Here is a 13,945-nt window from a genome sequence, read left to right as displayed (position 1 = left end):
TGACCCACTGAGTTACTCCAGCACTTTGTGTTCTATGTAAAATTCCAGCAGGTCCGGCTGTGCTAATGGAGAGAGAAAAGATGAGCTAATATAACAGATGGTTAGCACGAGGAACTGCAGATGCTGATTTACCAAAGAAAGACACAAAGTGCTGGAGCAACTCAGCAGGGCAGGAAAGTATCTTTGAAGAACATGGACAGGTGATGTTTCAGGTCGGGATCCTTCTTCGGACTGGTTGCCTTACAACAGATGTGGCCAGTTGTGACACAGACCAAGAAAATTAGTTACCAAAGGATATCAAATTCACAGTGGATGTAGGAAGGCTGCACCGTGCCCAGATGGAACATGAGATGCTGTTCCTCATTGATCTTATTGTAACAGTGCAGGGGTGGGTGGGGTTGGGGGGGGGGGGGGGGGGGAGGGACAGACAGATAGGTCAGAGTGTGAGTGGGATGGAAAATTAATGTCTTGCCAGAGGGAGCTGAGGGTCAAATCTGGACTGAGCGCAGCTACGCCACAAAGCGATTACCCAAATCTGTGATGATTTCCCCATTGTACAGGAGACCGTGTTATGAAAGCTGACTGCAAAAGTGAATCATTTTTATCCCGGAAGGAATGTTTGGAGTCCTCAATGAAAGCATAGATGTTGCGTTCCCTGCGGCCGCATGGGAAAATGGTGTAAGAAGGGCAGAGACTGGTCGCGATAGAAGAGCAGTCCAGGGAGTGACAAAAGGAATGGTGCCATCAAAATGAGAGGGGAGGACGTGTTGGGTCGTGAATCTTGCTGGATCTTAGGGAAATCACAAATGGTCCATTGAATGCAGAAATTGGTGGGATGGAAGGTGAGGACCAGGGGAATTCCAGCATTTGCAGCCTTGCTTTTATTTTAGTCCTGCATCTTTCTTCTTTATTCAGAGCTGACACCGTGGTGTAGCTGGTAGAGCTGCTGCCTCAGAGCACCAGACACCTAGGTTCAATGCTGACCCTGGGTGCTTGTCTGTATGGAGTTTGCACGTTCCCCTGTGTTTCTTCGGGGTGCCCCAGTTTCCTCCACATCCCAAAGATGTGTGGATTTGCAGGTTGATTGGCCTCTGTAAATTGCTCCTAGTGACCTAGGGAGTGGATGAGAAAGTGGGATAACATAAACAAGAGTGAATGGGTGACTGGTGGTCAGTGTGGACTCAGTGGGCCAATGGGCCTGTTTCCATGCTGTGTTTCTGACTTAAACGAAACAGCTCTAATTCTTTACCAATTTCCTTTTGAAAGCCATTATTGAATTCATTTTCAACACTCTTAAGCGCAGTACATTGCAGATCCTAAACTTCCCCATAGCACCACTGAGTATATACGAACACACCATTAATGCATGATAGTTTATTCACTTTTCCATAATCATAGAATTAGAAAAAAAAAGCAAAAGCAGCTTACCAATCTGCAACTGTTGCTAGGAGATGTGGCACCTCTATAGTGATCGGTTGTTTAAATGGTGCCCCAGCCTTGCTTCTGAAACTAAAACTATCACCATAGCAGTAGAAGAGAATCTCCTAGCAACCAGCTTAGTTGTAGATAAAGTGACTCTTTGTACATCTTTTCATCTAATTTTTTAGTAGAATTTTGTTTTTATCGGTTATATTTCTTCTTGAGACGGGGCCATTTCATTATATTAATATAGAATTGAAATGAGTGGAAAGTCCACCTATCTTTCTACTTCCACAGACTTAGCTTTTTTACCCATTGTTGCTATTGAATCCCTGTCCGAAAATATAATATTTAATTCCCTGATTTACTAAAGCAGAGGCAATAAGCATTCTTGCAATTTGACCCTGAAAATGTTCTTATTATTAAGGATAAATAATGCCATAAAACTTCTCAAATAATTTGCAGGATAAATGTAAAAGGCAAGAAGGAAAATTATAGTTTAAGCCTTTATTGAATTGCAAAGCAAAGAATATAGCCCCTCAGCTCAAGTTAGTACTGAATTATTTTACATATTTTATGTAAATTTTATATGAGTATCTTTTTGTATGCAACCACTTGGTATTAAAGGATACTGTGCCAAGGAGTTGTGGGATCATTAAAGACATGCACCACCCTGGCCACACTCTCATTTCCCTCCTACCATCGGGAAGAAGGTACAGAAAACACTGCACAACCCTAACCTCAGCAACTGTGAACTTCTATGGACTGTGGCACTATGATTGCACAACAGACTTGAGTTTTTGCACAATGGTGGTTACCTGGCATTAGGGTTATCAATTTTGTTGCATTTTCTCATTATTATATATCATCTGTGTGTATTGCGTTTGCTGGCCCGTTAAACTGCTGCAAGTAAGAATTTTATTGTTCCGTTGTCGGTACACATGACAATTAAACACTCTTGACTCTAGATAAATGTTTGCTAGAATCGAGGAAGTTTACAATTAAGAAGTGGATCATTTGGCTCGTCGTGTTCATGCTGCTTTAGAGAACTATCCAGCCTTTCACTTTCCAGCTATAGGTTGAGGCATTTGGACTGCTCAAATTCCTTAAATGTTGGTCAGTTTGAAACTTGTTGGCCTTCCAGTGCAACAAGATATCCAGAAGTAAAAGTCACCAACTGGACATCTGTGCACTGAAGCTCGGTGCAGCAAACACAAATACTTAGTGGGGAAGGACTGCAGACCAAGGACTTGCTGCCACTAGGAACTGAGGGGCAGTTCCTGAGCAACAATCTCTCAAACATTGGGTAGGTGTATTGTTGAAAGAGGCCACATGAGTGGCAGTGGAGCTTTATTTATAGAATGCATTAGTTTGTTGGCACTATGAATGTAAAGAAAGACATTTGCTGATTGCTTTTATTTACTGGTGTTTAGTTTGGAGATACAACGTGGAAACAGGCCCTTTGACCCACTGAGTCCATGCTGACCATCGATCACTATTACACGAGTACGATGCTATCCCACTTTTGCAACCTACACACTGGGGCAATTTACAGAAGGCAATTAACCTATAAATCTGTACGTCGTTGGAATGTGGGAGGAAACCGGAGCACCCAGAAAAAACCTAATTGGTCACAGGCAGAACGTACAAACCCCCGTACCCATAGTCAAGATTAAACCCGAGTCTCTGGAGCTGTACCACTGCACCTTCTGAGTAAAGTTTACTTTTGAAAGAAAAAAAAATTCTAACAAAATCTAGGGCACAAACAAAGACCTCTTAAAGAAAATGGTGATTTTTCACAGGTGGGGTTGAAATATCAGCAATTGAGTTCTCCTAGGTTACACACGTATTCTTGTTTGCAGAATGTTATTGAGTGACATTGGCAGAGATTTAGGGGAGAAGCAATGTTTATCCCTATCTTAATTGAAAGCTCATGTTTGCTGGCGAAGAAGAGGTGATAAATTGCAACTCAACACAGTTAAAAAAAAAAGACTTCGTTGTTTTTTCCCCCCATCTGAACAGTGTGCATCAGGATGATTCATTCCCACATGCTGCAATGTAAGCCAGGTGGGTATGGGAGGAGCTTAAGACTAAGAGCCAGACTGGAGCTAAATGCTTACAGTGAGACAGGGAACACAACCTGTCTCACACACCTTTCACGACTTGACTCAAACCCAAAGTAACCTGAGCTGTGACAGCTGGCTATCAGTTCAGCTTTCATAGTAACTTATAAGAAAATAATATTAATTAAAGGAAATAGATGAGAAGAAAAATAATTCACACCTCAACAGTTAATAGACACATTCCTTAATGCAAATTGAAAAAGATTTGCATTTAATTTGAGTGATATGTGAACCATAATGTAAGATGCAGAAAAATTAAAAGAAATAGTATTAAAAAAGTGTAACATGGATAAATCTCTATGGAATAATTCTGGCTATAATTGTAAGAAGGACATTGTAGCTGTTTCTTTCATCTGCGAATGTAAAATAAGCTGTGTGGGATTGTACTCTATTATTAAATGGCCGATGGAGAAATTAAGGAACAAATTTGATTCAGGGTGCACCCAAGGGTCATTGAGCAATATTCAGCAGGATTTAAAATATGACAAGCAGCAACCCCAATGGTAAAACATCGAAATCTCATCACAATCTCAGCATTAAAAAAACAGTGAGTCCGATTGTTAATAAGAACCATAATAGGAAAACAACATACCACTCAGAAAAATGAGATGAAATAAAACATGTATGCTTGCACATAACAATGCTTTATAAACATCAGAAGTATCCAATTCACTGGAAAACTTTCTTGTCTGACTATTGCTTAAAGGAAGTCCTGTTGAAAAGTGATTATTACTTTATGTGTATTAATCTATGGACTCAGGACAGTGGAAAATGCTTGTTCATAAGTTATAGGGACAGAGTTAGGCCATTCGTCCCATCAAGTCTACTCCGTCATTCAATCATGACTGCTCTATCTTTTCTTCTCAACCCCATTCTGCTGCCTTCTCCCCATAACCCCTAACATCCTTACTAATCAAGAATCTGTCAATCTTCGCCTTAAAAATATCCATTGACATGGCCTCCACAGCCGTCTGGCATTGATTTCCACAGATTCACCACCCTCTGACGAAAGAAATTCCACCTCATCATTTTAAAGGTACGACCTTTTATTCAGAGGCTATGACCTCTGCTCCCAGACTCTCCCACTAGTGGAAACATCCTCTCCACTTTCACTCTGTCCGGGCCTTTCACTATTCTGTAAATTTCATTGAGGTCCCCCTTCATCTTTCTGAACTCCAGCGAGAGGCCTCTCGGTCTGAAGAACAAAGATACCGGAGGAGCAAGATGAGCCACTCCATCGAAATCGCCTATACTGAAGTGTAGTACGCAAAGGAGCGTAACATCCGCCATTTTAGTAAGCAAAACCCGCCGTTCGTTATGCCTCTCGCAGTGTGATCACTGTTTTGGGGGAACAGTATGTGTGATGATACCATAAAAATGCAGAATATATCTCATCTATCAATTCACAGATTTTTGTTATTTTTCTTTTAAAATGTTTCTGCAAGTTTCTGCCTACTAAAATGGCGCCATGACATACCACGGTTTTTAGGGTCGAGTGGTCTATCTTGCTCTGCTCTATTATATCATATATATACAGCCGGAAACAGGCCTTTTTCGGCCCTCCAAGTCCGTGCCGCCCAGCGATCCCCGCACATTAACACTATCCTACACCCACTAGGGACAATTTTTACATTTACCCAGCCAATTAACCTACATACCTGTACGTCTTTGGAGTGTGGGAGGAAACCGAAGATCTCGGAGAAAACCCACGTACAAACTCCTTACAGTGCAGCACCCGTAGTCAGGATCGAACCTGAGTCTCCGGCGCTGCATTCGCTGTAAAGCAGCAACTCTACTGCTGCGCTACCGTGCCGCCCTGAAGAAGGATCTCAACCTGTAAAGATCGCCTATTCCTTTTCTCCAAAGATGCTGCCTGACCCGCTGAGTTACTCCAGCATTTTATGTCTATCTTTGATGTAAACCAGCATATGAAGTTCCTTTCTACTCATTATCTCTTGATCAGACATGTGATATAGTTCCAATGGGTGGCTAAAAGAGACTGTTGCACTGTGATTTACATCATCCATGCCCGCTGTAAGTGCTTCAAGTGCTGGCATGCCATGCACATGGAAACTCCAGGGAGTTGTGTAACGTGTGTGTTTTCACGAGATTTCACGTGTAGTCATTGACATTGCTCTTATACAGAATACAGAGCTTTATTTGTCATTCGGTACCAAGGTACCGAACGAAATTACATAGCAGTTGTAAGATTTGAGAAGTTTTCCCTCATTCTGCAATCAACACCAAACCAAAGAGCTGCAGTTTGGACATTTTACACGGGAGACTGGGGCTGATAGCGGAGAAAGGCTGCGATCAGTTTACCAAGGGATGTCACAATCCGTGGGTCCCAAGATGGCCGTGGGACCTCGTGACCAGCCACAAAAGCAAAAAACCCACAGCCCAGTCTCTAGGTTTCTGCAAAGCCACGGCCAGAACAATGGATGGATATTGGCCGTGCAGAAACCCGCGAAACCAGGTCGAAGTCCAGACACTGGGGCACTGACATCAGCATACTCACAATGCCCCAAGCCGACCTACACAGTTAATCCCGTTAAGGGGGCACAATAGCCCATAGAAACCTACCTGGCAGGTGATGGGAAACCAGTTAAACCCATCACCTCTCAACGAGAAACAGATTAACAGACCGTATAGCCATCACCGGTACCCCCGGACATAACGCAGATCAAAGAGAAATCTCAAAACCTATCTTTGAAACAAAGAGATCCCAAGATCTGGCGGGAGATAGGACGGGTCAGGATTAGTATAACTGGCCACGACTTTTGGGTTTTAAACTCATGCAAGGCAGAAGTCAGAGGACGCAACAAACGGCACGGAGAACGGAGACTCACCGAGAAGAACGGAAGGAAGAAACTCATGGAACAAGCACGACCCTCACGGAAAACAGCAGAGAAGCAGCCCGAACCAGTAAACCCAGTAATAGCCCCATGGTGAGCATGTACCCCGATCCTGGACATAGTTTTAGTGTAGGGAGGGTGGCTTAATTAACGTGGGTGTATAAGTAAATATGTGTTGGCCAATTTTGCGATGTGTCGTACGTTCCCCATATTACATTCAGTATATGTCTTATAGAACTGTGCATTTATAATTCAGAGTCAAAGTATTCATGTAATTCAGTATATGTCTTATAGAACTGTGCGTTTATAATTCAGAGTCAAAGTATTCATGTAATTCAGTATATGTCTGATAGAACTGTGTAAAAGCATTCATGTACAATAGTCCCAAGCGCACAATAAAAGCCTTTTCCGTTTAAACCCTGGTCTTCAAATCTGGTCTGGTTGAATTTTTCTGCACTATCAACGCTCCTGCATCTAAGTCCAGTGTCTAGAACCGTAGGGGGTGAGTGGGCCGAACCATTCATGGGGAACCAGTGTGCGCGGCCTGGTCGAGGGCCCAGAGCAAGGCACGGGGACCTTAGGTCGGGCGAAAGCTCGGCGCAGAAAACCCCTTACACAGTCACACAAAAAAAAGAACACAAGACACATGACCCCAACACAAACGTCCATCACAGTGACTCCAAACACCCCTTCACTGTGATGGAGGCAACAAAACTTCCACTCTCTTCCGCACGCCCACGAACAGACAGCTCGTCCCCGACCGACCCGCACAGTCCCCGCGGCCGAGCCGCACCGGGTGCTGAAACGTCCCGTGGCCGAGCCGGGCGATGGAAGGCCCCGCGGCCGTACCGTGCGCTGCTAAGTCCATCGAAATCGAGCCGCGCCGGGCGATGTTAGGTTCCCGCGGCCGCGCCGGTCGATGTTATGTCCCGCGGCCGAGCCTCACCAGCGATGTAAAGTCCCGCGGCCGAGCCGCGCCGGGCGATGGAAGGCCCCGCGGCCTAGCCGCACCGGGCACTGTTAAGTCCAGCGGCCGAGCCGCACCGGGCGATGGAAGGCCCCGCGGGCAATGGAAGGCCCCGCGGCCTAGCCGCACCGGGCACTGTTAAGTCCAGCGGCCGAGCCGCACCGGGCGATGGAAGGCCCCGCGGCCGAGCCGCACCGGGCACTGTTAAGTCCAGCGGCCGAGCCGCACCGGGCGATGGAAGGCCCCGCGGGCGATGGAAGGCCCCGCGGCCGAGCCGCACCCCGCGCCGTGAGGAAGAGACCTAAAAAAGAAAGGTTTCCCCCCACCCCACCCCACCACCCCCCACCCCACCCCACACACCCCCACACACCCCCACATACACAGCCAAAAAATAAAACAAAAACCATCCCAACACCGACACACAACAAAAAAAAGGAAAAAAAGACGAACAGACTGCCAGCGAGCCGCAGCCGTTAGAGACTTGTTCAGAGAGACTTTAGAAATACAGCATAGAAACGGGCCCTTCGGCCCACCGAGTCCGCGCCAACCACTAATCACCCCGTAGCACTTGCACTATCCCACACACTTGGGATAATTTACAGAAGCCAATTAACCTGTACGTCTTTGGAGTGTGAGCGGAGTGTGAGAGCACCCGGAAAAAACCCAATGTAGAATGTACAAACTCTGTACAGACAGCATCCCATAGTCAGGATCGAACCCGGGTCCCTGGCGCTGAAAGGCAGCAACTCTACCGCTGGGCCACTGTGCCGCCCTGTGTTCCATGCAACAACATTTCAGAAATCCTATTTGGACCCGGAGAGGGCAGAGTGCTTCTCCCAGAGTGAGCACGGTGGTCTTCATAGACACTGCAAGGTAATCTCTGAGAGAACAGGGTATTTTTCCCAGCTCCAACTTCTGATGGCCATTGTTCTCCCCCACAAGATTGTCTTTTACCAATATTCCTCCCCATCCGTTCTCCTGCTCACAGCCCTATATTCCCGACTCACCTGAGCTGTAATAATGAGAATAGTTCCAAGCTTAACACAATGTTCACAAATAATACCAGAATAGTAATAGTTAAGAAATAATGGATTTAATTGTCAATTGATAGACACAAAGTGCTGGAGTAACTTAGTGGGTCAGGCTGCATCTCTGGAGAAAAAGGATAGGTGATGTTTCCGGTCGGGACCCTTCTTCAGCCGCCCATTTTCTCGAGAGATGCTACCTGACCCGCAGAGTTACTCTCACACTTTGTGCCTATCTTTGGTATAAAGCAGCTTTTGCACTTCTTTATTTCCACATTAATTGTTAATTCTCATGTTGACCTCTTGTAGCAAGAACGTACTGTGATTTTACGAGCGGGAATCATAAGTCTCACCAATCAATAGTAAAATGTAATTATATACCTTATATTTTAAGAAATAATATGAGATGGAAGTCATATCTTGGAGCTACATGTATAGCTCGATACACTCCTTTTGAATATTTTCTGAATCGCAACGACATCTTAAACCAGCATTTAATGTTTCTAATCTGTGAGCAGCTTATGCCACTTCCATTCTACATACAATCCAAATGCAGAATATCCACAAATCCCTGGATATGCTCATCCTGATGTGTTCATTTGTATGTTTACCGGCAAGTTTGGAATATGTCTTTTGTATGTTGCAATAGATAGAGGTGCAGGATTCCAAGAAATAGTGTTGACATAAACTCTTCCGTTCATGCTTGATGTACACTAATGCTGCTTTATTTTTTGGCGTAGGTCTTTGGGACTTGGATTCGTTCACTTCCAAATTCAATCTTGGAAAACCTGTGGTATCAACCCAATTCATGACTGAGAGCTATAAAGACTGAAAAGAAGGCAATTCTCCAAAAGCTTTCAAAGAGGAAGTTAAGCATTAGATAATACCTGCTGGCGAAACTTCTTCACTTCCGTTGATTAAGTACTAACAAAGCTGGATAAGATGGTATTATTTTGCTGTTTGACCACACAGGTTAAATCAAAAATAATGTATAATAAGGGATAACCCTTACCTTTGTCATGATTGCAATTAAAACTGAATATGAAGTATTTTATCATCAGTAACAGGAACAGAAAATTCCATGATATTTAGATACATAATCTGTAACTCTGAGATTAACTTTCTACACGCACAGAACATAGAACAGTACAGCACAGGAACAAACCTTTCATCCCCATGTTAGTGCCGAACATGGTGCTAGGTTTAACTGATCTCATCTACCTGTACATGATCCACGTCCCTCTATTCCCTGCACTTCCATGTGCCTTTTTAAAAGCCTCTTAAACACCACAATCGTATCTACCCCCACCACCACCCATGGCAATGCATTCCAGGCCTCCACTGCCCTCTGTGGAAGAAAACTTCCCCCCCACATATCTCCATTAAACTTTCCCCATTTTACGTATTCATACTAAGAAACAATGATGGACTGCATTTTCTTCCAGGCATTTTCAAATTATACGATAGGTCTCATGTGACAAGAAAAGTCAGCAATCAGATGTTGCCATGGGAGATTACTTCCTGGCCCTAATTGTACCAACTATACTGGTCGATGTCAGGTCAGTGGGTCATACAGATCTCTGCACATTTTAGTCCACGCTAGCCAGAATGTGTTGACAATATTAATGTGAAAAATTATTAGCTCATAAGGAAATGTTATGAAAAGGTTTTAGGGAGATATGTTGGGGAAAAATGTCTAATTAAACCTAATTCCGTCAAAACTACTTTAGATAAATCATTAGCTTGATGGTGGAGAGATGTTTTTATGTTTGCTTTGTTTTTACAATGAATCTATTAAGGATATAACAGTTTCTGTTCTGTTTTGACCAAACAATTGACAACTGCAAAAGGTATGGAGTAAAAAGTAGGCCAAACTAGTATTTAAAACATGCGTAACTATCACACCACAACTGAAGATGAGCACACTTTAGTACGAACCTATGCTCTGATCATATTTGCACCAGATTGTAAGACAGTTACAATGAAGAAATGTATTTTCGTGTATTAGTTCATTGTCTGAGGAAACTTATCAGATTGTCTTTAATACCATACCAAGAATTTGATCTTTTACGTTGATCAACTTGAGTATGATAAAGAATCCTGACATCATTGCCTTTCATTTACTTGAATCTGTGCATCCTTGTTTCGTTCCACAATTTAGTTATCGGGTTTCATCTTTTCCAAGTCAGTTATGTAAAATCACAACTTAAATACATCCATTCTAGAATGGAAGGCTAAGAATCTCTTTTTTTAATAATCTTTCCACGTCTCCTTTTCCCACCTAACTCCTTACTTCCACATTACTGCATTCATGAGTAAACGAGGGCAGTGGACATTGTGAGTATTCCTAGTCTTAGTCCCAGCACAAAATGTCTCACACCTTGTTTGCTCTTTCAATTGTGAAAATTTGCTAGTACATTTTATAAACAAAAAAAACGTTTGAGGCTTCAGTGAAAGTTACTCAGCTGATTGGCTTATCAGGACACTAACTAATTTTCTTATTAATTGAAGTGAACATAATTCTTAAGTTTCAAGACTTCATAAGTCAAAACGCATGAATTTTGTAAGTTCCTTTGATATTAATTGATTTTTGATAAAATTAAGGTCGGCAAGAGAAAACTACGCTGTCATGGATTTAACTGAGATCTGTTATACAAGCTACTAAATCGCACTTGGTTTATTCTTCTGAAGGAGTTTCAATTTTATTCACTTTTCCTTTCTGCCCCCTTCTATAGTTTCTAATCAAAGCAATGAATAAAGCTCTGCTTGATGTAGTGAAAATGCAACCCGCCTTTTCATCACTTAGACTTAACTAAATCAGACAGAATGTATATCTTCTTTTTCCCACTCACTACAGTGGAACCAACTCTGGTTTTGCCTTTTTTAGTTTAGTTTCATTTTGAGATACAGGGTGGAAACAGGCCCTTTGGCCCACCAAGTCCATGCTGACCAGTGATTCTCATACACTAACACTATCCTACACACACTAAGGACAATTTACAATTTTACCAAGTCAATTAGGCTGCAAACCTGTACATCTTTGGAGTGGGAAGAAACCGGAGCACCCAGGGAAAACCCACACAGGTCACAGGGAGAACGTACAAACACCGTACAGACAGCACCCATAATCAGGATCGAACCTGTGTCTCTAGATCTGTAAGGCAGCGCCTCTGTGCCACCCAAAGCTTATTGAAAGGGTGCAATGTGCACATTGAATAAAAGGCACCTTGCATTTTTGCAGTGTTCTACATTAGAAGATATTCCTCATAGGACCAAGGCCATGACCAGGGCGAAATAAAGCGGGCAGCACCCCCCACTAAATAAAGGGCCTGTCCCACTTAGGCGATTTTTTAGGCGACTGCCGGCGACTGTCATAGTCGTAGCAGGTCGCCGAAAAACCAGCGACTGACAATGTCTACGACAAGCTACAACAACCTACCGCCTAGTCGACGTCAAGCTACAGCAAGCTACCGACAACCGGTGACCCAATCGTCGCGACTTAGGACGTCCACCTACGACCGCACCTACGACAACCTACGACCACACAGGCGACACCTACGACAACTGAAGTCAACCTATGTCTACCCGCGACAAGCTACGACCTTGTCGGCGACAACTGAAGGCAATTCACGTCATTTTGGCCTCTGGCTTTGACGCCGGTATCTGTCATAGGTTGACGTAGGTAGTCGCCAATGGAATTCACCGGTCCACACCAGCGACAACGTACGTCACCTGGCGACAACCTACGACAGCACCTATGTCAGGAGACCTCAAGCTACGATCATTGGCGTCAAACCAACAGTCACCGAAATTTTTTAAACATCTCAAAATCCAGCGGTGACCAGAAAAACGCTACGACTCTTTGAAGACTACTCGCGACCATACAAGCGACACCCCGACGACCATGTGGTGACAGCCTAGTCACCTGTAGTCGCCTAAAAAATCGCCTAAGTGGGACAGGCCCTTAAGACAGGGGCTGGACTCAGGGCCTTAACACAGGGCCAAAGAGTGATTTTTACCAAGGGTCAGGACTTGGTTGTCAAACAGTGGTTCGTTATTATCACCGTTAGATGGAAGAAATTTGTTCTAACGCAGTCTGCTCTGTCTATCCCCAGCAATTGTCTCTTAATTGCCCTTCAAAGTGGCCCAGCAAGCCAACAATTCAACAACAATCAGGATGAGCAATAACCTCGACAGTGACTGAATGAATAAAATTAAAATCCTCCTCCGCTCTCCCTCTCTTAATTTAAACTTGTTCTTGTGAAGATTCAGTAATGGCAGGATAATCATTGAACAAAGAAACCATTATTAATTATTGCCCATTATTAGCCATTATTACCAATCAAATGAGCCAACACAGTGGGGTCTCGGGATGATAGAGCTTTTGTTAAACATTTCTTGTTATGTCAGGTACTTCCTCTTCAAAGTTTATTGTGAGGTTGATGAAGTACGTTAGTAGCTTTAGCACAGCTGTGGCCTCATGGATTGCTCTCTGGCCTCTGGGTCAGAAGGTTTCACGTTCAAAAACTATTTCAGAGATTTGTGCACAAAATCCTAGCCTGACCCGCTGTGGGAACTGAGAATCTACTGGATATTGAAGGTAGCATCATTTGGATGAGATGGTAAACAGAGGCTCTGTCTGCTCTCAGGTGGGTACAAGAGGTCTTTTGGAACTATTTTGATGATCAGCAGGTAAGTTAGGAAGAAAACAGAGCATAGGAATAAACAAGTCTTCATCCGGTGGCAGGTACTGACTAGCAGGGTGCCACAGGGATTATGGCTTAGCCCCCGGCTATTTACAATATGTATCAGTGATCTGGATGATGTAACCAAATGCAACATCTATAGGTTTGCAGACAACACAAAGCTGGAGCGGATGTATGAATAATAAAGGGGATGCAAAGAGACTTCAGTGTAGATTAAATAAATTGAGTGATTGGACAAATGCATGGAATATGTTTTTCAGGGATGCTGACTGACCCGCTGAGTAATTCCAGCACTTAGTCTTTTTTTCGCAAACCAAATCTGCAGTTCCTCGTGTCTGACAGCAATAAATATGAGGTTATCCTATTTGTTCATGTTTAAAATTCATAGGAGCAGAATTAGGCTATTCCGCCCCTCGAGTCTACTCCACCATTTAATTACGTCCAATCTATCTTTTCCTCTCAACCACATTCTCATGCCTTCTTTCCAAGAGCCACCTGTTGCAATGAATTCCAGAGATTCACCACCTTCTAACGAAATAAATTCCTCCTCATCTTTCTAAAGGTACGTCCTTTTATTCTGAGGCTGTGCACTCCGGTCCGAGACTCTCCCACTAGTGGAAACATCCACTCCACACCCAGGCCTTTCACAATTTGGTAAGTTTCAACGAGGTCCCCCTCCATCATCCATCTAAATTCCAGCGAGTACAGGCCCCGTATGTCAAAAGCTCCCACTTTCTAAAAGCATCTGCTAATTTCTGAAGTTTTCCCCATCCTGTTCTTTTTTTACATAAAACAATCACTGTTTTATCAGAGGGCTCACCATATTCTACAATTAATTATTCCTCGTTCA

General features: G+C 43.6%; 1 protein-coding gene across 1 annotated transcript in view; it reads left to right on the top strand.

The window, feature by feature from the left end:
* pebp4 (phosphatidylethanolamine binding protein 4) overlaps positions 1-10,550 on the top strand; it is a 271,180-nt gene extending 260,630 nt beyond the window's left edge. Inside the window, exon 7 of the mRNA XM_078428896.1 lies at positions 9,130-10,550. Coding sequence (XP_078285022.1) covers positions 9,130-9,205 — 76 coding nt within the window. The 3' untranslated portion in view covers positions 9,206-10,550. The remainder of the gene's footprint in view (positions 1-9,129) is intronic.
* The last annotated feature ends 3,395 nt before the right edge of the window (positions 10,551-13,945 follow it).

Source organism: Rhinoraja longicauda, chromosome 36, assembly GCF_053455715.1.
Source record: "Rhinoraja longicauda isolate Sanriku21f chromosome 36, sRhiLon1.1, whole genome shotgun sequence".
Classification (NCBI taxonomy): domain Eukaryota; kingdom Metazoa; phylum Chordata; class Chondrichthyes; order Rajiformes; family Arhynchobatidae; genus Rhinoraja; species Rhinoraja longicauda.
This window is presented reverse-complemented; position numbering and strand designations above follow the sequence as displayed.